This window comes from Saccopteryx leptura, chromosome 4 (assembly GCF_036850995.1).
Source record: "Saccopteryx leptura isolate mSacLep1 chromosome 4, mSacLep1_pri_phased_curated, whole genome shotgun sequence".
NCBI lineage: Eukaryota > Metazoa > Chordata > Mammalia > Chiroptera > Emballonuridae > Saccopteryx > Saccopteryx leptura.
This window is the reverse complement of record NC_089506.1, coordinates 214,700,167-214,727,912: the sequence shown is the minus strand read 5'-3', so window position 1 is coordinate 214,727,912 and position 27,746 is coordinate 214,700,167. Positions and strand designations below refer to the sequence as shown.

General features: G+C 50.9%; 2 protein-coding genes across 3 annotated transcripts in view; one reads left to right on the top strand and one right to left on the bottom strand.

The window, feature by feature from the left end:
* LMF1 (lipase maturation factor 1) overlaps positions 1-27,746 on the bottom strand; it is a 105,358-nt gene that overhangs the window by 39,865 nt on the left and 37,747 nt on the right. For both annotated transcript variants that reach the window (XM_066383005.1, XM_066383006.1), the window contains exon 4: positions 14,448-14,596. In XM_066383005.1, coding sequence (XP_066239102.1) covers positions 14,448-14,596 — 149 coding nt within the window. The remainder of the gene's footprint in view (positions 1-14,447; positions 14,597-27,746) is intronic.
* The window catches only part of LOC136403804 (tryptase beta-2-like), a 285,803-nt gene continuing 276,522 nt past the window's right edge, over positions 18,466-27,746 (top strand). The window contains exon 1 of the mRNA XM_066383009.1: positions 18,466-18,472. The gene's annotated coding sequence lies outside the window, so the exon portion shown is untranslated. The remainder of the gene's footprint in view (positions 18,473-27,746) is intronic.

Genomic DNA, 27,746 nt, shown 5'->3' with positions numbered 1-27,746 from the left:
TGGCCTGGGGCAACCAGTATTCTGCCCTGACCCAAATAGCATGCTGCTTCTCTCCTCTGGGAGCCGAGGCGGGCCCACAGGACCCCAAGTGCGCCTTAGCAGGTGGAGGGACCCCACATGCTCTATGAGTGGGCAGACTCCCCACACACCCATGTCTCAGGGTGCGTAGTGACTGCTGCATTTGAGGCCCACTGTTTAGTTTCCCATAGGTCATGTTAGCAATCACAACAACTGATTTGTTCCCATGCTTGAAGGGTCCCAGCCAACGCAGTGTCACCACCTGGCCCTGTTTCTTTCTCTCCAGCATCAGTTTGGTGGTGGGGTACTTTCCGATTCCAATGAAATAGGAACGAACCATCTAAATCCACAAACGGCAAGCATATGCGTGCAGAGGAAGTAAGTACCAGTTACTTGCAGGACATCGCTCGGACTGAAACGTGGTTGGGGAAAGAAATCACTCAAGCCATTTTTTGTGGAGTTTAATTTTACTGTCTCCCAAATCTTGAAGATCCTTTGGAAATTGCCACGGCGACACCTGCCTGTGACAGACTCTGAAACAGGGTTGCATGGAGGGGGTGAAAGGAACTGTCACAGGTCCTTGGGGGCATTTAGGACTTGATGACTTTCTAGACCACCAGGAACAGCTTTCTTCCCGCTGAGGGTGGTTCTGAGACAAGTGGCTGGAAACAGAGGCACAAAGACTACTGGGGAGCCAAGCCTGGGAGCCTGGGAGAGCACTGGGGGGGGGGGGCTGCAGCCGGGGGCCATAGGTCAGACCATTGCACACATTGTTTCCCAGAAATTCCCATGCTGCCCCCCGGCCGGAGTCCGAGGTCTGGCCTCCTGGGTGCTCCAGCAGGAAGGAAGAAAGCTCCTTTCTTTAGCTCTGCCCACACTAATGCAGTAAAACAAATTGGGATAATCGCTCTCCTTGGGAAGTGGGGATCCCAGGAAAGGGCAGCCTGGCCAAGGAAATGACAATGACATCTGCTTGATTTGGGTCTTCATGGGGCAGGTAGCATTCCGTCATTTATTTCATTATCTTTAATACGATTTTACTGGAGGCAGTATGATTCCAAGAAACAGCTCCGGGCTTTAAACTCTCATTTTTCCTTTAGTTATTTAGCATCTTGCTTTTCTTAGCTAACTTTTCACTGCCTCCTGGGACCCGGGCGTCTCCGGGACATGCACAGGCGGGACACACTAACAAGTCAACAGCTCTTACTATCCCTCTGGGTCACCCATTTCAAGCAGTCCCTGGACCTCCACGGGGAAGAGCAGAGATCCAAGAGCAGACTCCCTGAGCTTCCTGGGTGAAGTCTTATCTCTGCCGGAAAAGTTCCTCCCCATCAGATGGATGCTTGAACCTCAGAGTGGGAGCCGAGGAGCCGCTGTCCAGCCCGTGATCCAGTGCGGCTTGGACATTGCAGCAGCGAGAGGCTGTGCTCTGAAGCAGACACAGATGAGCATGCCCTCGCTGCCACTCTGCTGGCAGGTATCAGAGCCTCCCCTAGTCCCAGCAGAAACCTGAGCAGGGCTGGCTCCTGACTGCATCCCAAATAAGGCTTCCGTCAAAGAGAGTGTCGGCAGTCTGCACGGGCGCTCCTCTCTCCGGAGTTGGGCGACCTTAAGGCTCTCCCAAAATTAGCTATGACCACTCCCTGATTATCCCCAAGGTGTGTGGGGTCTAAGGGGCTGCACCTCACAGCAACTGTTCTATGTGAAAAAGCAAACATATAGTCATGGTAGTCTCTTAAGTCCAAGGGGTGAACTTCAATTTACATAAAACACACAAATCTTTAAGTAGTCAGTTCAATGTGGTCTGGCAACTGTATACAATCAGAGATCTAGTGCCTTAAACAGGATACAGATTTCCATCCCACGGCACATTCTCTGGGACCCCTTTCCAGGCCGTTCTAGCTCTGCCTGCCCTGGGTTCTGACACAGACCGGCCCGGGCATCGGCTACACTCACTCTGGGTTTGGGTGGGTCGTGCTGAGTACACTCTGGGGTTCATCCATGCTGCTGCCTCAGGAGTTGGTTCCCTTCTACAGCTGAGCGTGGCCTAGTGTGACTACATCACGGTTTACCCATCCCGCTGATGGCCGTCTGGTTGTTTTCCGGGTCTGGCAGTCATGAACAGGCCCTTACTGTGGATGCGTGTGGCCTCCGTTCATCTACCTCAAAATAACTGCCTATGTTATCTTTGAAAAACATTATGATTCTGGCTTTTATGTTTGTAAATATATCTATACATTTATATCTCTATATCTATCTCTTTGCCCCACTGTTTTGACTTACTGCCTTGGTTGAAAATCAGTTCACAGTATCTGGGTGACTGTGTTCTGGGAGATATTCTTCTGTGTTTTCTTCTAAGAACTTTATGGTTTTGCTTTTCAATTTAGGTCTATGTTGTATCTCAAGTTAGAGTTTGGTGTAGATGAAATTGCAATCAAGCCCATTTTATTTTTCTATACAGATATTCAATGAGTTCAGCAATATTAAACATGACTTCCCTTTGTCACTGATTTGATACCTTCGTTATCAATTGATACAGTCAATATCGATTGACTGTAGAGGTCGGGCCTGTTTCTGAATCGCTTTTCCAGCTTAGATCAACACCATACTTCAGTTTTAAGTTAAGTTGTAAAACCAGGGAGTATAAGTCCTCCAACTCTTTCTTTTTCAAGATTCTTTGTATTTCCATGTAAATTTTAGAATTGGCACGTCAATTTCTCCAAATAAACCTCCTGGGAATTTGATAAGAACTGCCTTGAGTCTATATATAGATTTGGGTAAAATAGACATCTTAACAATTTTAAGTCTTCTGACACACGAACATTTTACATCCCTGCATTTATGTAGATCTTTTAAATTCCTATCAGCAATGTCTTGCAGTTTTAATGTACATGTCTTAGACCTCCTTAATCAGATTTATTATGAGGTATTTGGGGGCTTTTGATGCAATTGTTGACTGTATTCTGTTTTATTTTCTAATGATTTCTTTTTCTTTTAGCAAGAGACTGAGAGAGAGAGAGAGAGAGATAGGAAGGGAGAGAGATGAGAAGCATCAACTTATAGTTGTAGCACCTTAGTTGTTCATTGATTGCTTTCTCATATGTGCCTTGACCAGGGGGCTCCAGGTGAGCCATTGACCCCTTGCTCTAGCCAGAGACCTTGGGCTTCAAGACATGGGATCATGTCTAGATCCCACACTCAAGCTGGCGACCCTGCACTCAAACCAGCGACCTCGGGGTTTTGAACCTGGGACCTCAGCATCCCAGGTTGATGCTCTATCCACTGCACCACCATCTGGTCAGGCTAATGATTTCTTAATAGTATATGAAGTACAGTTATTTTTCACATTGACCTTGTACCCTGCAACCTTGTGAAATCTATGCACTCATTTTAGTAACTGCTATTCAGATTCCCCTGGATTTTCTACATACACAAACATATGCATGAATAACACTTTCATTTCTTTTTTCTTGTCTTATTGCACTAGGACTTTCAGGACAGTGTTGAAGAGCTGAGTGAGGAACAGACATCCGAGCCTGGTTTCTAACTGCACGTGAAAGCTTCCTCCTCTCACCGTGAAGGCCAGTGTGAGCTGAGGTTTCACCGATGTAAGGTTTCACCAGTGTGAGCTGAGGTTTCACTGATGTCTTTGTCAGGTTGAGGTTCTAAGACTGTCATGAGTGGGTGCTAAATTGTATCACGTGCTTTTTTTTTTTTTTTTTGCATTCAGGATGATAAAGTGGTTCCTCATCTATATTCTGTTACTATAGTGAGTTGCAGGAATTGATTTTTAAATGTTAAAACCACCTCGCATTTCTGAGAGGAACCATGATTTTTTTTACTGCCGGATTTTATTTGCTGATATTTTGCAGCGGATTTCTGTAACTTTGCTCATGAGGGGTATCAGTCTCTCTCTTCCTTTTTCTGATGTCCTCATCTGGCTTTGGGGTCACTGTGTATACTGGTCACACAGAGCAATTTGGGAAGTGTTTCCTCCTATGCTGTTTTCCAAAAGCATTTGTGTAGGATTACTATCACTTCCACTTTAAACATTTGCTAGATTTCACTGGTGAAGCCATCTGGGCCTACACTTTTCTTTCTGGAATGGTTTTTGATTACAAATTCAATTTATTTAACAGGTATGGAGCCACTTAGATTTCCTGTTTCCTCTAGTCTCAGTTTTGATAAGCTGTATTTGTCCATTTCATCCAAATTGTTGAATTTATTGGCCCAAAGCTTTCATAATCTCCCAGGTGACTCTTTATGGCAGGATCTCAGACACAGTTACCAGTTATTGGAGGAAAGTGTTTTCTCACGGTGCCCTTCAATCCCAGCCTGGTTGTGGGTCCCGGCTCTGCTGAACTCTGACCTGGAAACTGTAGGTCCTCTGGACCTGTATTTTCTGCATTTCAGATATGGTTTTTGTCTGTGTTAACAATACAGTAGGACAGGCTGCACACAAAGAGCTTCAGAAGGCCCCACTGTGGGTGCTGAGCCAGGTGTGAGCACAAGAGCCATGAGTGGAACAGGTGTTTAGCAGTCAAGCTCCTGCTGATTAATGACCAGGGACTTGAAGCCACATGGAAAATGCCCTGGCACCTTGTCACCACCTTCTGCAGTCTGTAGGTTACTTAGGGGTCACCAAAATGTATGGACAGGAACACTAATCCTCATGTCGGCTTCTGAGAGGCATCAGAGGCTCTTGTTCTTCACCAGGTCCCAATCCTTTGTTTTTCTTTTTATGTCATGTGGGGAAAAAAGGGATTCTATGGAAAGTAACCTCACAGGGTGATCTGATCATAAATTCTTCTTCTTTTTTTTTTTTTTAAGTGAGAAAGCAGACATAGTGAGACAGACTCCTGCATGTGCCCCAACCGGGATCCACCTGGCAACCCCTATCTGAGGCTGATGCCTGGATCACCTGAGCTATTTTTAGCACCTAAGGTTGACGCACTTGGACCAACTGAGCTATCCTTGGCACCCAAGGCCAATGCTCAAACCAATCGAGCCACTGGCTGTGGGAGGGGAAGAGGAAGAGAAGGGGAACAGAAGGTCGAGTGGTTGGGGAACAGAGCAGATAGTAGCTTCTCTTGTGTGCCCTGACCAGGAATTGAGCCCAGGATGCCCATATGCTGGACTGATGCTCTATCCACTGAGCCAACCGGCCAGGGGACTAATCACAAATTCTTAACTGGGCAGGTCATCGTGGGTAGTCAAGTCCCAGGCATAATAACTTTTTAGTAAAAGGTTTATATTTGACTTAAGCAAGACCTGTCCATTGTTTCTGTGCATCTAATTAATATACGTTTGAGGTAAGTATAACCACCCTCAAAATAGCACATAATTGATCAATGTCACCCCATTAAATTTAATTTTCTAAATAAAAAAAACAAAAATAGAAATAATAATAAAAAGAAAAGAGCACATAATCTCGTCAACTATCCAGCAACCCAATCTCGCCTTGCTTTCTCCCACCCTTATGCAATCTTCCTGAATTTCAAATACATCAAAGAAACTGGGCAGCTGTCATTCTCTGGAGCATGGGCGGCCTTGCTCCCCAGCACAGGTAGTCAGCTAGGCCCAAAGAAACTCCAAAATTCTCTACAGGCTTTTAAATGTTCATGTCAGTAGTTGTATCCCTCCATTTACTTCATATAAAATGACCTGCTCCTGCATAGCAACTTGAATGAAAACTTCTACTTTTAGCTGTGATGTTGCTCAATAAGAATTGAGGGTGCTCGCCTGACCAGGCAGTGGCACAGTGGATAGAGCGTTGGACTGGGATGCGGAGGATCCAGGTTTGAGACCCCGAGGTCGCCAGCTTGAGCGAGGGCTCATCTGGTTTGAGCAAAGCTCACCAGCTTGGACCCAAGGTCGCTGGCTCGAGCAAGGGGTTACTCAGTCTGCTGAAGGCCTGCAGTCAAGGCACATATGAGAAAGCAATCAATGAACAACTAAGGTGTCGCAACGAAAAACTGATGATTGATGCTTCTCATCTCTCTCCGTTCCTGTCTGTCTGTCCCTATCTATCCCTCTCTCTGACTTTCTCTGTCTCTGTAAAGAAAAAAAAAAAAAAGATTGAGGGTGCGAAATTCTTTACTCTGAAAATGTGATGCAATAATGAACATAATTTAATATCAGGAGGACAGAATGCACGATGTTGGAAGCGCTGTAGAGAGAGTGCGGGAGAGCGAGAGCCGAGGCGCGCACCAAGTGCCGCAGAAGCAGGTGTGTCGGAGAGACGGCTCCCGGAAGTGGGATTCAGCTGCAATCAGGTTCCCATCATCTCCTCTCCTTATTCTGATGACTCTGAACAGTGTCTGGACACCATATTTTTTCACTTGCCATTATTCAGATTTGCATGTTTTCTGCAAGGTAATGCTCACCCCAAAGTAGGTTCCCACAGGAAGAGGGAGATGGCAGCAAAGAGCCCTGCATAGCTGCTGCCACCAAACCCACAGTCCTGTACACACACCCCCAGCCGGCAGCCGGCGGAGGGGGCGGAGGGCTGGAGAGAGGGAGGTGCAGAAGACCCGGGGCTTCGGTTTCTCAGTTCTCGGCGAAGGGGAGATTCGAGCCGAAACTGCGTGGCCTCCCCTTGGTGCTGTCCAGGTCTGAGAGTTCCCAGCAACCAGGGCATTGGCTCAGTTCCCAGAATTTTAGCAATTGAGAGCTCTAAACCCTCAGCACACACAGTTCATCAGCCTACCACACTATGACATAATCAAGGACAGCTTCAGCTCCCAAGCACCGTGTGGAAAATCCATTGTCTGCTCCCCCGTGAGAAGCGCAGGGGGTCAGAAGAGAAGGGCTCCGGCTCCAGTGACAGGTCTTTTGACGTGCTCTGAGGTAAAAACTGTGGCTGGTATGAACTCAGTCACACATACATCTATTCTGTCTTGACAAAAGTTCAGACTGAGAAAAAAGCAAACGTTTTTAAAGCATCAAGGCAGCCTTCTACACACCGACTCAGACACCCATGCTATTTCCCATGTTTGCAAGCGAAAGAGATTCCTCACTCTAATATGACCACTTTGCCTCCAATAGGACCACGTGGTGACAGTCTGAGGCGGTCACATCATTTATACATCAGTGGGCACCAAGAACTGGAAGAGAGGAAACAAGACACCCCATCCCGCACAGCCAAGGCCCGCCGTTGGCACAGGGAGCAGGGCAGGAAGCCGTGTCCCGTGGGCCTGTCTCGAGCTGCAGCCCCTGGCCAGGCGGGTGGTCGTGCCAGGGCTTGAAGTCACGTGGTCTCTATCTGGTGCTCAGGGAGGAACACGGAGGAAAACCTGGCTTGCTGGGTGGGTCTGCTGCTCCCCAGTCCCGCCCACAAAGAGATCCTATGCTCTGTGGGTCATCTCCCCTGAGAGCCCCACTTGATGACGTCTTGTGAAGTTTCAAAAATAGTTTGTCCTGCCCCGAGGCATGTGGCCGAGGGGCTTTGTGGATATGCACTCCTGTGGGACCCTCACCCCCTTAGCACACAGGCCTTTCATCATCCTGAACATTCCCACATGCCCCTGCACCCCAGTGGGACCACACTCTGAGTCCCAGCGGCGTTCGCGTCCCTGGCTCTCCTGCTCTAGAACCCTCCTACGCGAGGCTCACGCAGTGCAGTCGTTGGCGTCTGGTTTCTCTCCCCCAGCACGGTGCCTGTGAGGTCATCCCGGCCTGTCACGCTGTGAGCAGTATTTCTTCCTCTTCATTGCCAAGTTTCCATCTGGGGTGCTTACAACATTACCATGAATCTTCTCTCCCAATCTGCAACTGGCCATTATCAATGGTGTCTTTTGAAAAAGATTTTAATTTTGATAAAGTCCAAGTTATCCATTTCTTTTTTCTTTTATGGTTAATGTTCTTCTACCATGTTGTAAGAAATCTTCGCCTATTCCAAGACTGCAAAAAAAATATTCTTTTATGTTATCTTCAAGAAGCATTATAGTTTCGAGCTTTGTGTTTACAGTTCATCTCAAACTAATTTTGTGTCTGGTGTGATGGAAGGGCTGGGGTTCATTCACCCCATATAGATATCCAGGCATCCTAGCACCAATTGTTGAAAAGACTTTCTTCTCAGTCATATTGACTTTGTGCCTTGTCCAAAAATCACTTGACCATGATTTTAGTGTGGAACTATTTCTAGACTATCTAACGTACTTCACTGAGAAGCTGCTATCCTAGACCACACTGTCTTGATGACTATGTCTTCTGGGAAGTCTCAAATAAGTTGTGTTACTCCTGAAACTTGACTCTTATTCAAAATTGTTCTGGCTATTCTAGATCCTTGGCAGTCCATTAATTTTCATCTTTTAAAGGTTTATTTTAATGATTTTAGAGAGAAGAGGGGGAGAGAGAGAGAGAGAGAGATAGGAACATCAGTCTGTTCCTGTGTGTACCCTAACCGGGGATTGAACTGGCAACCTCTGAGCTTTGGGGATGATGCTCTAACCAACCAAGCTATCCAGCCAGAGAGGCAGGCCATTAATTTCTAAGAAGAAAATCCTTCTAGGATTATGTTTGGGGTTGCATAAAATCTATAGATAAATTTGGAGACAACTGACAGTTGAGCAATACTGAGGCTTTTGTTTCACAAATATGGTCTAATTTTTCTCAGCAATGTTTGGTAGCTTTCAGGGTACAAGTGTTATATTTCTGTTAAAATTTCCTAAGTAGTTTATGGTTTGGGATGTTATAACAGGCAGTCCCTGGGTTATAAAAGAGATAGGTTCTGTAGGTTTGAAAATGTTTAAGTATTCATATGCACAGAAAGGTAAAAATAAATACTATGTTAAGACACAAACATCTGTGTCTAAGTTGCATTTAATAGGTAGATGTATCTGTTCCAACTTACATGCAAATTCAACTTAAGAACAAACCAACAGAACCTATCTCATTCATAACCTTGGGACTGCCTATATTAATTTCACAATTTCATTTTCCAAAATTTTACTAGTATATAGAAATATTGTTTTGGATACTGGCCGTGAATCTTGCACTCTGGTTAAATTCACTCACCAGTTCTAAGGACCCGTATGATCTTCCACATACATACACGACCTTTTCATCTGTGAATACAAATGATTTTTTCAGCCACTCCAATCTTCAGGGCTTTTATTACTTTTTCTTGCTTTATTGCACAAGCTATGATCTTCAATACACTGTCAAATGGATAGGATGAGAGTGAACACCCCTGCCTTGTTCCCGATCTTATGAGATAAACATTCAGTCTTTCCCCATTGAGTACAGCATGGGCTATAGGTAGTTTATATACTTATCTTTTATTAGGTTGCAGATGTTTTCTTATATTTCTAGTTTGCCAAAATTTTTTAAAAATTGTTTGTCTAATACCTTCCCTACATTGAGATGATCATATCATTTTATATCTTTTTCCCTTGGTTTGGTATTTGGTGAATTACATCAATTCATTCTTGTCCAGCTTATCTTGTGTTCTGGGGAAAATCCCACGTGGTCTTGATGCATTATGCTTTTCACGTACTGCTAGATTCATTTGCTAATAATTCCTTAAAAATTTCATGTCTGTGCTCTTGAAGAATTTTCTCTGTACCCCTTTTTCTTGGCATGTCCTTGTCTTTGCTAGCCTCAGAAAGATGATTGGGGAAGGGTTCCCTCTTCTCTGCTTTCTGAATGAAGGTGTATAGGATTCATAAAGTTTCTTCCTTAAACATTATAGACTCATCAGGAAAGGCTTCTGGGCCTGGAGTTTTCTCAGTAGGAAGGTGCTTTTAGTTTGTCTGTGGCTAGTGATTTCAATTTATAGAACTACTCAGATTCCTGTCTCTTCCTTTGTCAGTGTTGGTGATCTATATCTTTGAAGGAATTCAATCATTTCCTTAAATTACCTACTCTATGTGCATCACGTTGTTCATATTATTTCTCTTTAACTTTTTATTCTGAAAAATTCTTAGACTTCAGAAAAACTCTAAAAACTGTATGGAGATTGTGTAAACCTGTTGCAATTAATTCAATACTATTACACTACCAACCTTATTTGGGTTTCACCAGTTTTCCCATTAATGTCCTTTTCATACCAGGGAATATCCAGGGTGCTACATTAACTGTTATGTTTCCTGTGTCTGGCAATTCCTTGGTCTTCAATTGCCTCTCATAACTTTGATTCATGAAAATGCTGGTCACTAAATTTGAAGAATATCCATCAGTTGGGGTTTGCCCAATGTTTTCTCATGATTAGATTAAAGCAATACTTTTTTTTTTTTAAGCGAGAGAGAGAAAGAGAGAGACAGGGACAGGTAGACAGGAAGGGAGAGAGATGAGAAGCATCAACTCGTAGTTGTGGCACCTTAGTTGTTCATTGATTGCTTCTCATATGTGCCTTGACCAGGGGCTCCAGCCAAGCCAGTGCTCAAGCCAGAGACCTTGGGCTTCAAGCCAGCGACTATGGGGTCATGTTGATGATCCCACACTCAAGCCAGCAACCCTGTGCTCAAACTGGATGAGCCTGAGCTCAAGCCGGCAACCTTGGGGTTGCAAACCTGGGAACTCAGTGTCCCAGGTCGATGCAGAGCAATGCATTTTTGTAAGGCTGCCATAGAAGAGATGCGGCGTCCTTGGAGCTCCTCCTGCGCACAGATCCCTCTTCTCTGTACCCTCCCCGGAACACCAGCAGGATTAGGAGCTGCGGAAAGTCCTGCCTTCCAGCATCCTCCACCCCAACTGTCAGCAAGGCCTCCCCTCTCCGCCTGCTCCCCTGCCCCATGCCTCCCTGGGTCTCCCCCCTCTGCCTGCACCCCGCCTTCCCACAGAGAGCCAGGTATTCGAGGGGTTCTCCTATGTGTTTCTCTCTGGACCCCTGTCCCATACTGTCTGTTTTCCAACATGAGAACAGCTGCATCATGTAGTGTGTTCAGTGTCCAGCTGTTTACAGAGAGCAGGGTGGCCGCGGCCACCTCTTCAACATCGCCCCTCCCCACCCCCGACCCCCAACCCCAAGCACTGGAGGGGGTCATAAGGGCTCAGTACCTAGAAGCCTTAGGGACAGGGGCTGTGCTGACTCCATCTCAGGCTCCCGGGAAGAGCAGGCCTTCCGTGGGCAGAGGCCACGTGGTTTCCTTTCTGTCGGCACCTTTACTTACACAGTTCAGGGTTCCCTCTGAGACTGAGCTCCACAGAGCCCGTCCGTCTTCCAGGGCATCTGAACCACTGCCAGACGACAAGAACCACAGCGGCTTCTGAGTGTTCAGAACAGCTCGTTACCCTCTAAGCCGATTCTGGGGCACCGGTTCGGACCCAGCAGCAGATCAGGGGCTGAACAGGGAGCTTCATCCACAGACACTTGAACATCACCAGGTCTGTGCGGTGTCCCTCGCCTCACAGAGGGACGGACACTCTGCTGCCGGCGCTCTTTTTTGTCAAGTCAACTCCACTTTCTGCTTTCCACTGAAGGAAGATGAAGAATATCCAACACACAGTCTAACGCAAGTAATTATACCTTTTAGTGCACCTGATAATTTCTCACCCAGCTGGTGCTAACAGTCAATCAAAATGCCATAAAAGGGGCTTTAGAATGTGCTAATGACACCGCCCTGTCAGGCATGGTGGGGACTCGTTCACCTCGGCATCACAACCTGGCACAGAACAGCCTGACAGTCCTGCCACCCAGAGCTTCCCACCTGGGTGGCCCCGGCACAGGGGCCCTCGCTTTACATGACCCGCCTAACGAAGCTGCCGTTCCAGGGGGCTCCCGATAAAGCCCCTTAAAACATTTCATACATTTTTATACTTCTTAAAGCCAGGGAGGAGAGAATCCAAAATCAAGTTGTAGATGGACAGGGAACCAAAGAAAACAACTAATAATTTCAGTGTTTCATTAAAAGGAACCATGAAAATTTTCTAATTAAATAAGAAAATAAATTTAGAGAGAGAATCACATCTGGACTGTGTGGAATCCAGACACATAAACACCCCAATGTGGCGTCTCCCAGTATCTGTACCTACGCTCACCCACTTAGGTCGGGAGCCTTGCCAACCACGCCGCTCCAAACGGGAAGCCCTCCAGGCTTCTACACACCCGTCTGCCCCTCAGGCCAGCACGGCCACAGCCCCCTGGGGCCCGCTCACCACCCAGCAAGTGGACACAACCAGTTGCGCTGGGCCCTGGCCCTAGGCCTGCTGCCCCCGGTGGAGCTTGTCCCTCTGCATCTGGATGTTTCCAGCGCCCCCAGGGCCCCCGGCCACAGTTAACCAAACCACAGACGGCCACAGTGCTATGACAGAAGCCAGGGCGGTGGGAATCGGAAGCGCACGCCAGTGGGCTCCTGACAGTAACAGAAAGAACTGGGGGGTGCGTGCCTTTGGGATTCTGGTCCCGCTCAATACTGGCACATCGTCCCTTCACAGAGCCGATGCCCGGCAGTGCTAGTCAGGAGCTAGTACCAGTCAGTCCCTATGTACAGATGTGAACGTTGGACAGTGAACAAAGCTCATAGGAAGAGGCTGATTTGTCTGAACTACGGTGTTCGAGGGGAGCTTTACAAATACCCTGGACCATCAGAAACACCAACCGGTGGGTCGGACAGCAAACTAAACCCGAAACCTTGCTGGAGGCAGAAACGACACAGCTGAAGCTGTCCTACTTCAGGCACGTCCTGAGAAGGAGGGGTTCTCCGGGAAAGACCACAATGCAAGGAAAACTGGAAGGCAGCAGGGAAAGTGGGAGACCAGCTACGAAGCGGACTGAGTCCACACAGAAACCGCGGGCACGAGTCTACAGAAACCGAGCAGGGCTGCTGAGGACAGGACACTGAGGACATCATTCATTTCTAGGGCCGCCGGGAGTCGGAGTCGACGAGAGGGCACGTAACAACAACAACTGGTCAGGACTCGAGGGCCACGCAGCATAACCCAGACTCAAGGTACGAGGGCGTCGCATTACCGGCAGCCGCGGGGGGCGGGAAGGCCCTGTGGGGACAGAGGGCAGGCGGGAGCGCACGCCACAGACAAAAAGACATGCATGAGTACACTGAACATCTGATGAGAAATGGGACAGCCACCTCATTTTAGAGGACCTCACCACAAAATACTTACAGATAACACGGTGGAAAAAAAGTGACTCTGTGAGAGGACCAGCTGGGCCTGCCCGAGTCAGTCACGGGACCGACGGACACTGCTCCCAGGAGGACCGTGCAGGCGCTCCGTCCAGGCACGCAGAACCCAGGCTGGCCAGGGGCCCATCAGACGGGCGCGGCGCGGGGTCCCGGAGCAGGGGAGACCGAGGACTGTCGGGGCCAGAGGGGACACAGCAAGGTGGTTCCCACGGATGGAGCAGCTTGTTCTCAGGTGGGTCGGGAGCGAGTCCTCTGCCCCAGTCCCCACCAGTTCTGGAAGTTGGTGATGGTCCCCATGGAAAACTTAAAGCAAACAAATACTTAGCATATCTGTATGAGAAGGTTTCTAATGTATTTTATAATGTTTTAATAAAAAAATTTAGATGCTATTTGTGAAGGGCGAGAAGTAGAAGAGAGCAAAAAAGGGGGAAATCACCAAACTCTCTGTCTAAAGTCGGGTCAGAGGGACCACATCTCCCCGGTTTTAAGGCTCAATGTTTCTGAAAAACTATAAGCAACTGCTAGTGAAATTAAAAGCAGGACATGCAGTTTTTGTTCTTTTTTAATGTTTATTTGATTGATTTTAGAGAGAGGGAGAGAGACAGGAACATCAATCTGCTCCTGTATGTGCCTTGACCAGGGATCAAACTGGCAACCTCTGCGCTTCTGGACGATGCTCTCTAGCCAACCGAGCTACCCGGCCAGGGCTAGGACATGCCCCTTCGAAGGCTCCGTCAAAGACAGAAACTGAGGAACCCTAGTCTCCAGGGCCGAGCAGGAGAGTGTGAGAGGGGTAGAACACGGGCACGCAGCACCCGCGTGGGCACAGCAGACCACATGGCACAGACCACACGGCACAGACCACACGGCTGCCGCCGGCGGGCCGCACCGCAGTAAAGGGAACAGCTGAACACACTCCCCAAGCGCAATGAGCATGGTGTCCAAAAGAAAGGACTCGCAGGTAGAGACAGGAGGGAAGCCAGTGGCCTTCTCTGGAGAACCACAGTGACACTGAGCCTTCCTTACTGATTTAAAGCAATGTGAAATGTCTCAGACATTGCGGAGACCACAGCAAGGCCGGGGAGAAGGAAGCATGGAGCAGCCCCCACCCCGAGTCTCTGGGAGAAACGGACTGAGTTGTGGTCACCCCCCACAGAAAGTGGTCGTGTGAAGGACCAGGGGTGCCAATGGAGTTTCCAGGGCTCAAAAGTAGGCCACTGGACATCACAGAAAGAGGCAGACGGGGCACAGCTGGCCTCGCCTGGCCAACAGGAACAGTGAGAGGTGAGTCACTCATTTTTAGGACATTTCTCCCCAAATATTACAAATAAAATTTCTACTTACTGCTCCAAGCATGATTCTGAAAATCAGCCATCGAAAGCCCCACAGCACAATCCGGGACGTGGGGGTCTTCCTGGGCAGTCGAGACAGAGTCCAAAGAGGGCACAGGAAAATCCCCAGGAACCCTGTTTCCAGCAGCTGGGACTCCCATCCTGAATGGTGACAGGAAGAGAGCAAAGGGCCACGTTAACGACAGCTGGACATTCTCCACCGAAGTAGTCCCACCAAACTCAGTCTATCTCAACAGTCCCGAACACAGGGCAGGTGGAGTGGCCGGGTCTCAGCACCGCATGGCAGCTGTGGGACGGTGCCCAGCACCCGAGCCAAGTCCTCTGCATTCGGACCACTGCCTCCTGTCCTCCTCAGGGCGCTGCACTGTGACACGGCCTCATGCTGAGCACACACTGCCAGTGGGTGCTGGGGGGCCTCTTCCATTCAGTAGGTTTGCATTTGAAACGTGGCTTTCCTCACTCTTTCCTGAGGAGCATTGATTCTTGACAGCGTGCACTGAGGAGGCCAGAGGCCTGAGCGTGTGAGGTTCTGAATGCAGAGCTGACGTCTGCCCCAGGTGGGGGAGGACGTCACAGGGAGACACGGGACAGGTGACACAGCCCCCATCTGCCGCAGGAGAGGGAGGAAACCAGGGAGAATTACAGGTATAGGTGACATGGCCCCCAGGTGAGGAAGCCAAGGGGAGACCCGGGACAGGGTCAGGTGACATGGCCCCTGTCTGCCCACGGTGAGGGAGGAAGTCAGAGGGGAAACAGGAACAGGTGACGGTGGCACCAGATGAAACCACCCCGTTAGCCCCACGTGGGCTCAGTCTGTTACGGTGGTGGCTCTGTGGTTGGATGTGAGGGGTGCTAGCTCATTCTTCCTTGCTAGGAACCCCACGTGAGACATGCGGGCGAGCGCGGTGCCCCTGAGTTCTCGTTCTCACAGAGGAGATGGCACTCCACGTTCTCCTAAACATGACTGAGGTGGCCCCGACTGTGAGAACAGCTGCTCACACTGTGTCACCGGGACACCTGCAACCCAGAACACGTTTCAGGCAGTTGTAAACCGGGCTCTGCACTTAATTGTACATATTGCACAAATTCCTGTTCGTTACCTAGTATGCTGTCTGAAAGATGCATTAGACAGGGTCCACACTCTGTGGTTCCGTTTACAGAGGGTCCTAGGGTGAGCGAAGCCGATGCAGGGGAAGGAAATCAGAGCAGGGCTGCCTGGGGAGGTAGGCAAGGCCCGCTGGGGGAACAGCCGGTCTGCGCTGGTCAGCGAGGGGCTCAGGGGTGCGCTCACCAACACGCGGCAGAGGCACCTTCGGGTCTGCGCATTCCACTGTTCAGTTTCTTCCTCAAAGAGCTGCACAGACCTGTACAAACTCTGCGCCCTCACTTTAGGAGAGACGGACAGAACTTCAGGCCTGCAACTTATTTTGAGGCGCAGCGAACATTGAGCTGAGGAAGGAGCGGACAGGAACGACAAGGCGCAGAGCCCGGGCAGGGGGGAGCGCAGGGGTTTCACTGCACAATTGTTTGCAATTCTCTGCAGCTTGAAACTTCTCATAAGAGGTTGCGGAGGGGGAGGTTCCGTTTCCTCTCACATGTTCTGTGGATTTCTGAAACCTCGGTTCCAAATCAGTTTTTCTTTTAAAGAGAATGGGTTGTTTGCAGTGAAGGAGTGCCTGAGAGCAGCATGCCCAACACCAGGGTGACAGTGACCCGTCACTGCCCAGAGGGCAGGTGGCTTTGGTGGAGCCATGTGACTCTGGGGACACTGGCATGTACCTTGCTCTCACTGGGAGATGATTTGAGAAGCAGAAAAAAGCCTGGATAGGACTGGGGGACAAGAGAAGGCGGGCAGCAGGAGCCGTAGCACCAGTAGGCACCGCTGTCAGCTCACGGTCGAGGGCGGCACTGGGCCTCAGGGTGCCCTGGCCAACGCCAGCAAGGGGAGGCTGGATGCATGCGATGCCCACGTGGCTCAGCCCGGCCCCTCCAGGGCCCACCTTTACCCCACCCCACACTGGACATCCCCCTAACTTCCCACAGAGGATCAGGAGGGAAAAATGAGACTGCAGATATAGAGCAACTGCTGACTTTGGTCAAGGATTCCCTGCTTCTTGTTCGTGGATTTAGAAGACCTTTGCTTTACAGCTAGCTGCAAACTTCCCTTCTCTCAGCCAGGAGAAAATAGACTTTGTTCCATATGATCATTTCCCTAGTTTTATCTCGAGATAATCTGCATTAAATTTGGATTCATTTCTCTTGGGGTGCATTGTATATGTGATCTGAGGAGCAAAGGATGTGCAGAACGCGGAAGTGGTGGTAGTCACGGTGCTGAGTGTATGTACCTATCGATACGTCCTCGTTTTGAGAAAGCACCTCAAAGGCTGCCTGTTCCGATCCCTCCTCCACTTGGTGGCGAGAAAACTCAGGAACCAAGAGGCAGATGCCTCAGGCAGTCCCACAAGCAGAGGAGGCGGCGCTGGGGGTTATGGGCAGACAGAAAGCCAGGCTAGAACACCACCCAGGACGCCCAGAGAAGCTGACATGCTGCCCCAAGTGTGGGGTCCTCACTCAACTCCACAGTGCAAAGCCTGCCTCGCTCATGCTCCTACAACCCCCTGTAAACTCCGAGACCCCACGTGGGCGAGCAGAGCTTTCCCCGGGCGCCGGGCCTGCCTTCTCTAATTGTCACCTCACTTTGCACAGATGTGATGAACGGAATTTTAATATGCAGTTTGAGTGACACCAATCAAAGTGATATGCAAATGGCAGAGCCCAGAGACCGTCTAAATGCCAGGAAGCAGGTGACAGGGTAGGCAGAGGATGGGACGCACTGTCACCTCAGGGATGTGCATGCACTAGCGGAGGGTCACCTAGCCCTCCTGCCTCCTGAACCTACTGACACGTTCCTCACCCTGCCGGGCGCTGGGAGAGCGCATGCCTGGAGCTGAGGTGTGCCGGCTTCCTACCGCAAATCCTCCTCTGTTCCCCACCTGCCCCCTTCACTGGAGCTGCCGCCTCGCTGGCCACCGGCCCTCTGGCCACCAGCAGTCCCTGATACAGCCGGGGAGGAAAGGGTCGCCTGCAGACCCACCTGCCTCTGCTTTCTTTGCACGGATCTTGTTGAATTTTAGCAGCTGTGTTGTCTGCACAAGGAACACCATTGTTCTCTGCTTCAGTGTGGTGGGGAGGCGTCCCCAGAAAAACAAATGCCCCTGTGCTGCCGTGGTGGCTTCCTGTGGCTGAGAGGCCGTCCTTGCGCCTGCGGATGGCACAGCACACAGGACACTGCCGAGAGAGACATACTCACGGCTGAGCAAATGCTGACCCTGACAGGCCACAGGCTGCACCAGGTGCCTCCTATCAGCTAGAGTGCCTTTCAACCTATGCTGAGTCTTTTTTTTTGGGGGGGGGAAGGTAGATAAATATATTTGGCCTTTTCACTTGGCAAACATCTACTTAACAATCATGGTGGCCTGGAAAGGTTCTGCCCCATTGGCTGCGTCTTGGGGATGGTGCTAAGTTGATGGTCCCGTCAGTGGCGTTGGGGGTGACAGTTAGCAAATGACCAGGAGGAAGCCATGGAGTGTGAGCGGCACCTTCCTGTTTCTGGAACTTTCACTCCTATGGCTGCTGGCTCCTTTCAAATGACACAGACCAGTCCTGAATGAGACACATTTGGAAAGTTTATACATAAAATCAAAGGAGAAATGCCTCCAGTGGTGAAACTGAGAAACTGGTGCTCCCAGCCCTGGGCATTCTGACAGACACAGCAGCCACCGGGGCAGTGGCTAGGTGGCAAGGGCCTCCCAGGGCCGTACCCAGACAGGCGGCAGAGGTGGGGACGAACCATGCCAAGGGAGCTGTAGCATTGTCTGGCCTGGTCCTAAGGGGACAGGGAACCTTGACGCGGCGTTGATCAGAGCTCAGGGCTGGCTATCATCCGGGGCGTCCGGGTCTGAGGGCAGCCACAGACCTGGTGAGCAGCGTGGGTGCCCTGCTGGCTGGGACCAGCCGTGCCCGTGGAGACTCAAGCAGTCAGAACAGGTGGACGCCCTCCTTCTACTGGTCTGCGACTTTAAATAAAACTCCTTGGCACAGGCACACGGCTTCTGTCCGCCAGGGCAGTCGCATGTGAAGTGTGAAGATAAGTCCCATCAAACGTGCTGAGTTTGGGCCCTCAGCCTCCTGGCCCACGTTCTGAGGTGTGGAGTCCCTCACTCCTCTCACCCAGCTTGCGGCACCTGCCCCCCAAATAAACTGATGTAAAAATGGGGCTGGTGTTTCTTTTCCCTCTACTTAACAGCGAGTGAAGAGCGAAGACGGTTTCTATTGAGGGTTCAGAAAGTTCGCCGGGAGGCCTGACCTGTGCCCGGCCACTTGCAGCCCTGGCGAACGGGTGGACAGCTGGCATCTTCCGCCTGAACAGGGTGAGTGCGGGACTGCCCTGGCCGCGCCTCCACAGGGAGCTTCTCGCTGACCGTGCTCTGGGCAGGAAGAGCAGAGATGCGGAGCCAGCGGACACGCCCCAGCTGGACAGGGGGCTCAGAGGTCACCCAGAGTCAAGGACAACACAGTACAGGCTGAGCCACCTCTGAACAAGGAGGAAAACAGTCTGAAACAAGGTTTCAGAGGTGGAAGCTGCCCAAATGGCCACTCTAGAAAGACAATACCAACGGAGGCCTCATTACCTTCCTGGAAACGATGATAGTTACTTAGGAAGAGTAATTAAATCTCACACATATGGATTCTTCAGAAATGACAGCCACCTTCCATATCAGAAGGAGGAACCCATTAGCTTCACGTTGAAATTGGGGGAATGGAGAAAAGCGCTTCCCTCCTGACGGGCTGTCACTCCTGTGCCGAGCCCCCACCCGCGGTCGCCCGGGGCTCCTAATGATGCCCTGGAGACCACCTGAGCTCTTAAAAGTTATTTTCTCAATCTTTATGGGTTGTACGCTAGGATGGAAGGTTCCGGAGTGGCACACTGCATCTTGTCTGCCCTCACTGACAGGGCAAAGATGAGCTTCGAGGACAAGAAAACACCCTTGATGCAGATGAGGGTGCCCTGCCCTCCACAGCTGCGGCACCTTACTTTGTCACAGGGCACCAGACCTCCGCAGACATGCGGAAACTGTGGTAATGGGGTGAGGCTCTGAAGCCGATGTGTGAGACGTGGGGTGCACGCCTGCGGGGAGGGTGGTGCTGGCCCCCCGTCCTCGGCTCCTCCATGTTGGTCGATGGTCCTGGGTCCTGCTCATGCCCCTGCCCGGGCTTCACAGCAACTATGTGCTGAGGGCCAGCGGGCCAGCGGTGTTTCCTGGGGAGGGGTGGGCAGGGGGAGCCTAGGCAGAGCTTGGTCAGCGAGGCGGTGGGGTGAGGCCAGCAGCTCAGACTCACTCACTGTGACCCAGGTGCTGTTTACTCCAGTCCCTGGGTCCTCCCTCAGATGACTGTGGAGAACAAGGGACAACCACAGATGCACACGATAAGCTACAGAGGGCCACCTGGGTCTGTCCCCAAAATAGGGCTGGCCACCCAGGCTGTGCCATCATGAGGGAGTCAAGCACTGGCCCAAAGTCATAGGGAATGTTTTGACCTTGTTGTGGTCACAGACACATGGCCTATGGGCCCCAGTTCACTGTGTGTCCCTGACTCTGGGAAAGCAGCTTCTGAGATAAAGTATGCAGAATGCACGCTTCAAAGATGGGGGCTCTTATTGCCGCCTTGGGAGGTCTCACGGCTCTGACCAGCATGTGACGTTACAGCCGGCTGAATGACGTTACAGCCTTCCTGTTCAGCTGGCCCAGGGTTCAGGCCGTGCCTCCACAAATCCTGACTGCTCCGAGCTGTGTTTCTGCCACTCTGTGCTCTTCCCCGACATGACCATTCTGCCAAGCCGCATTTCAGTTTTAATAACTGTCATGTGTGATCGGCGGTGGCACTTAAGGAAAGTTGCATTTTGAAAGTGGAGTGGTGGTCCAGCGGTAGGTGCCGTGCCTGCAGCCCGGCGCACAGAAGAGCCCCACAGGGGGTCAGGCCCGGAGTGCGCTCTGGCAGGGCCCAGCGGGAGCCCCGGCTCCCACCGGCATGCAGCGTCGGGGAGGCAAGGAGAAGACGGTGCTGTTGCGGTGTGTGTCTGTGTGTCTGCCTGAGAGCCGGCCCTGGGCTGGCAGGGGCTGCACGGCAGCCGGGAGTGGAGGCAGGTCCCCGAGCCATGAACCAGCTCGCCTGACTGGCTGTCACCCAGATGGGACCTGGAGGAGCTGCTGGCTACCCACTTACTGCTGCAAACACCACTGTTGTGATGGGCGCACTCCATCAACCAATTGGATAAGACACTTTCCTCTTGCACTGAGACAAAATATAAAATGAGATTAGGAAAAAAAAGGGATTCTAAGACAAAATTTGAAAGAAAACTTCTGCCAGCATTAAAAATAGCACCCGTGGTTGTCCATCTAGCAAGTGATGGGGAAGACGCCTCTCTGTCTCTACCTGGATGAGGCCGCCTGGCACCGGCCCGGCCTGGCCAGCAGCGGCTAGGGATCTGGACCCAGCCTGCTCACACAGGCCTTTCCATCTTACACTCCCTTCCAAACACACCGCGGCACCCAGCCACAGCAAGAGGCACCACATGTGTGCCTGCAGGGGAGGGCACTGTTTACACGGCTCTGCCCAGGCCTACGACTGGGCAGAGCTGCCCATGCACTAGAGAACATACTGGGGCCGGCCATCCTTCATCCGCAGGCGCCAGGGAGATGCTGACGTCAGCTCCACTCCGGAGATGAGGCCGTGTTCCTGCCGGCCTCCCCAGCCTGGGCCCCTCTCACTCCTGCTGGGCTTGGTCTGGACCCTCCATTGCCGCCACCCCCAGCCTGCAGCACCCACCTGGAGCGGGGCTGCCCAGGAATCTCCAGATCCAGCCTGAGCTGGGTGGACCCCTTGGACAAGAGCCCTGTCTATGGACAGAGCCTAACCACTAAAGGAAGCCAGCCACAGAGGACTTCACTTACCAGCCGGAGATCAGATCGTAAATGGGAGTGCATTTTCTAGCAAGTAGATACTTTTAAAATAGCAGGTTAAAGCCTTCATATTTTATTTTACTTTTTATTTCAGTGAGAGGAGGGGAGGCAGAGACACTCCTGCATGTGCCCCAACGGGGATCCACCCGGTAAGCCCACTAGGGGGCGATGCTCTGCCCATCTGGGGCTGTTGCTCTGTTGCAAATGGAGCCACTTTTTAGTGCCTGAGGTGGATGTCATGGAGCCATCCTCAGTGCCCAGGACCAACTCACTCCAATCAAGCCATGGCTGCAGGAGGGGAGGAGAAGAGAGAGAGAGAGAAAGAAGAGAGAGGGGTAGGGGTAGAGAAGCAGATGGACACTTCTGTGTGCCCTGACTGGATACTGAACCTGGGACATTCACACAAGGGGCCGATGCTCTACCACTGAGCCAACCAGCCAGGGCCAAAGACTTCATATTTTAAATAAAATCATTTTAAAATGCATGCTCCCAACTATGAGGCATTTTATTGTTTTTCAATTGAATTTATTGGGGTGACTCTGGTTAACAAAACTGTACAGGTTTTAGGTGCACAGTTCCACACGTATCATCTGTACACTGTATTGTGTGTTCGCTGCAAGTCAAGTCTCCGTTCAACAAACTGTTAATATACGTTTTCAGGATGTCCTTGGGCACTGCAGGGAACAGGAAGTGACCTGAGTAACCCACACGCCCACACAGTGACCCTCTATGTCGACTGCACTTTGTCACGGTGCAGGCTAATACTAGGTTGCTATGGCAACCAGACTTCCTAGCCCCAGGTGTCCCCTGTTGCTTAGATCTACGCAGGTGTCACCAGCTAGCCCCAAAACAAAACCCATAGTAATGACCTCAGCTAGCTCATTGGTTTTGGATAACTATGAAAATGCTTCCTGTCAACGGAAATTAGACTTAGCAACAGATTTTTTAGGATTAATATATTCCAAATATTCAACATATATCAGGCTGAAGGGCACAGTGCATTACCATTTTTTTGTCTTTTGTTTCTTGTGCATAAAAATTAGCCAAAGCTTGCCTCAGAGTGACTTGTCAGAACCCCGTGAGCTGATGGTCAGTTCTGTCCACAGGGCTGACTATAGGAATGTTCAGGCCCTGCCTGTGCTACCCACGGCCCACTGGCCACATGAAGGCTGCTGAGCCTTGACACTTGACTCGAGGTGGACAGGACAGACCTGGCCCTTCTTTCATCCACCCCAAGAGGCACATCTGCTCAGAGGCACTGTGTCCACCGGCCCTGGGTGGGCCAGCGGGTCTGCTCCGGCCCACATGCACAGAGGGGCCCTGTGCCCACAGAAGTGGGTGTCGCCCTCACCCCTCACCCCACATTTGAGTGGGCTGTCAGCATGCAGGGTCTTGTGACGTGGGTTTCGCCCTTATCCCACATCTTCAGCGAACCATCAGCAGGCAAGAGCCTCATGCCCATGGAAGCGAATGTTACCCTTACCCACATCTGAGTGGGCTGTCAGCACACAAGGTCCATTCCTCCAGAAGTGGGTATCACACCAGACAGTCGGCCCCAGGTGGGGGTCGCCGGGTGGATCCCAGTCCGGGCGCATGCGAGAGACAATCTATCTCTCCATCCCCCCTTCCTCTCACTTAAAAAAAGGAAAAAAAAAGATTGAGTAACAAAAGAACAACATACATGTCGTTGGAATCCTAGGAGACAGAAGAGAAATGGGGCAGAAAAAACTTTGAAAAAATACTGGCACAAATGATCCAAACTGGAAAACGACATAAATTACAGGATTCAAACAGCTCAGGGAATCAAATCCTCAGACGCCACACGAAGGCACGTCATGGACTGCGCGCGGTCAGCCCGAGCAGGGCGCGCCGCTGTGCCCCAGCTCTGCCACACAGATCCACGGCTGGGAACAGAGAGGAGGGGCTTCCAAGAGACTAGAAGAGGCTTCCAAGAGGCTAGAAGGGCATGCCCACCAAGTGTGTCGTGTCCTCACGTGGACAAACCAACTGCAGAAAGGCGTTCATTTATGAGACAACTGGCAACACTGGAACGCTCACTAAATATTTGATAGAATTCATCCTAATTTTTTTAACTTTTTTTTTTTCAATTATAGTTGATATGTATTCGTTTCAGGCCTAAAAAATTCATCCTAATTTTTTTAGGTGTGATACTAGTATTATAGTTACATTGTTTTGAAAGACCCAACCCCTTAGGGGTCTATCAGGAAGTATTTGCAAATAACAGGACGGTCGGGGTTTACTTTATTAAATAACAGAGCAGAGGGGAGGTCAGAGAATAGAAGACCGGCACGTGCCAGAGAGCCCACAGTCTGAGCTGGCACACGGAGCGCACGAGGTCATTTTCTCTACTTTTTGTATTTGTTCAAAATTTTTCATAATCAAAAGTTAAAGAAAAATAAACAAGCAGGAAACCCTCCCATCTTCTGCCGGGGACGTTTAACACTGACCCCTGGCATTCTCATAAACCTCAACAAATTGTGAAATGCAATTTTTTAAGCTGCCATCTGTTCTAGAAGCCAAACTTACAGCGAATATGGAAATAAGTCTTTGGAACAGCTGAAGGTCGGTACCTCTGGGAGCTGGGACACCAGTGCCTGCAGTGGTGAGGAGTCTAATCAAACTATCCAAGTATATAACTCTAAAAACAATGAAATTTTTTCCAGAACAATGTAGGGAATCTATTTTTCAGAACGACCTATTTCCCCAAGGAGACTAAGCACTGGAGACTGAAATGGGACCGAGAGGAGCTCGGTGTTAATTTAGAGGTCACCGGTCGCAGCCTGCGGTGGGAGTCACAGGCTCCGCACAGCCGGACCACCGCCCAGGACCAGCGCTCCCTGACGCACAGCCCGTCCAACAGAGCAGGGGCATTATGTAAGGCCCGAGGGAGGACAGGAAGGGACCCTGGACCCTGTGCATAACAGCCACATTCTCTAAGAAAACTGTAGGGTTTTGCTCTAGTTCAATGTTCATGTAAGAAAGAGGGTATGTTCACCCCGGGCATTCTGCTCCCGAACCAGAGAGCCCACGGGCGTACATGCAAAGCCCGTTCCTGCTCACTCCGGCCACGGTTCTGCTCTCGTCGCCGCCCAACATGTACCTGCCAGCTACCGACACTTCCCTGGATATTTCCCAGTTGTTATTTTCATTGGGGGTTATGACCATAATTGCTGATTTGGGCACAATCAAAGGGGGAAAAAAAAACAGAGCTGTCCATTTACTGATGATAAGCCAAATGGATTTAATGGCACCGTCTTGAATCCAGGTCCTGAAGCCAAGTGACTAAATGGCGAGGGCACGATCTCATCAGCGGAGATTACACAATACTGTTTACTTTGAAACGCTGACACTTATCTTATTGTCTTAAGTTACTGGGGACCCCAGTGAGACCCGTTCCCTCTGCTGCTGTAATGGGCAATACTCTGACACCAATTTAAAACCTGATGATGCATCGGTGACCTACATGTAAGTCTTGACAAAATTACACGCGCACACATGCTTAGAACTTAGGAGGAAGGGGTGTGGGCCATTGAGAGCCCAGAAGATTCTGAGGCCTGGAGAGGTCCAGAGACTCAGAGCTACTTGGCACGATGAGCACAAAGGTTTCCATTTCCTGTGTCTCTGCTTTTATCCCCAAGTTCTGTTGCCTTTCTTGAGGCAGATCAAACAGCTTTTCCTAAGATGAAAGGAGATTTGCTGCCTTCAAGAAATACAAAAGGCAGCACAAACATAGCGAGTAGGAGGGTATTAACTCGCCAAGGCCCCAGTGAAGCACTAAGTGCCTAGCCAGGCCCACTGCGGTGCAGTGAGCAGGACCGCTGTCCCACCTACCACCCCGAGGTCTGCAGCCACACCCCCACGTGCTCTCGGCACAGAATAAGAAGAGGCTGTTGAAAAAGCACTTTGCCCGTTCTTCACTCTTCAGACTCACGCGCTTTCCCTTCCATGCCTGCAGCTGGCTGCACGGAGGCTCAGACCTCAAGACTGTCATCTCTTCTGGTCGATCAGGAGCCCTCCTGGCCTAATCCAGACCACCTCACGCCTGACCCTTGCACCCTCTGCACTCTCAGTGGCCAACCGTCTCCACGCACCCGTGTCCAATGCCTCCTGCAGGGCAGCGGTGCTGAGAGCACATCAGCCCTGGGACCAGGCGGGAGACGGACCACAGTCCCTTCTTGGAGGCACGACGTCCTGCCACCCTGCGCAGCCCTTCACCAGCCCGAGTCCCCAGCACTGACGGAGCACGCCCTGAAACGTGCCTGCGTCCTGCCTCCGCTGACGGGGTGCTGAGTCCGGTCCCAGGGAAAGCAGCCTCTCGGCCAGGCTCAGGCGTCCCACCCGGCTGGTGCACTAGGCCACTGAGCTCCCGACTCCACAGGGCTCCCCTTATTCAGCCAAAGCCTCTCCTCCCCTCCCTACACCCACCCAGCTCTTAGACGCCTGCTGCCAACACCAGCTCAGCGCACATTTGTGCGCCTTGATTTCACTTTATTAAAACTAATTTATTAATCTTTAATCAAAGGCAAACATGCTCAGTGAAGATAAACTGGAACTAGAGATGAGAAAGAAAAGGGATCTGATCGCCCAGAGAGAAACAGAGTTCATCTCTTCTTGGTCATGGATTTCAGAGCAGTTTAGATAGAATTATTTTAGGAAAACAGTGAAGTACAGAACACACAATTTACAACCCATTTTAACGTATCATTAAATAGGACTGTAGTCATTACACTGTATTGTATAGTAATCCACAGAGAAGAGAGACCATCTCACTCATTCTCCATGGCTGAACTTTCGGAGTATATCCATTTTCTCTTCCCATGAACATGGCGATAAAACCCTTGTCTCTGAGTCTTTGTGCCTATTTCCAAATCTGCTGCGGGAAACCCTGGAGTGGGGCCAAGGCGGAGGGCACACCCACGGCCGAGGCGTGTAACTGCGTGGCCACACGTTCCTCCGGGGAGGCTGCACCAACTCAACTGCTCCCCACGGCACCCAGACCCAAACCCAGACCCCCTACGGCATCTAATCACGAGAAAACTCCAGACAGACCAAACTTGAGTGTTCTGGTCAAATACATGACCAGAACTGCTCTAAACCGTCAAAGCCATAGAAGTCAGCAAAGTCTAGGAGCTGCCACAGACTAGGGGACAGGAGATGACTGAAGGCAGTGTGGCTCTGGGGGGGGCTCTGGGTGACGAGGGCACCGGCAGGGCGATGGGGAAGCTGGAGTCCAGCCGAGGCCAGCTGCCCGGTCAGGAGTCGGGCCAAGCCTGGCATCCCGGTCTGCCCGTGGGGTTATGTAAGATGTGGATACTCGGCGAACTGGGTGAAGGTCGATGGGGACTCCCTGTGCTAGCTTTGCAACTCAGACACTACGTCAAGATCATCTTTCTAAAGTGCTGCTGACACCATTACCCAGGTCCAGCTGCAGCCCCCGGGCAGGGCCTAGCTCGGCCCAGCCTTAGCACGAGGACATTTCTGTCTGCCCAGAGGACAGGGACTTGGGGGCTCTGCCTTGGACACGAGATGCCACACACCCTGGCAAGCTGGGAATAAAGCATGGCGTGGCCACTGCCATCCCTGCAGCCATCCTGCTGATGCGAGGACGGCACATTGCGGCCGGGCCGGAGCTCTGCTGCCAGTCTGGTTGTGTCCATCACACACGCACCTTTGACGGGGTTCCATCTCTGACTGCGGCCGTCTTGCTCTGCACGTCTATGTCTGGCTCAGTGCTGATGAGGAGGTGCTATGTTCTCAGACCTGTGGGCTGCCTCTGAGGCCAAGGACATCCCTGAAGAGGCTATGCCCACGATCTCTCAGAATGCTAGAATGCATTCTGCAATTGTGCTAGCAGTTTGGGGTTCAGGAGACATTTCATTGAAAATCAAAGATAACTCATCGGGTTTCTTGATTCAGCGTGTCACTGATCATCAAGCATGGCCTTCCAAGCTGCTGGAGGCCTTGAGAAGGCATGACGTCCCCTTTAAGGGTGATGACGTAAGAGCATGTGGTGACCACCAGACTATATGCCTTCTCATGACACCTACACGAGGACCCAGAGTTCCTCGATTCCGCGTGCAGACAAGCTGTGCTTGAGCTCCTCCCGGTCCTACGCACTACAGGGAGGAACGGCATGGGCAGAACGCTGGCCCCCACTGGCTGACAGTCTGGTGGGAGGAGGGGCGGGGACAGGGCTGATAAACTGACACAGGGGTAAAGAGCCACAGGAGAGGGGTAAGTGGGAGAAG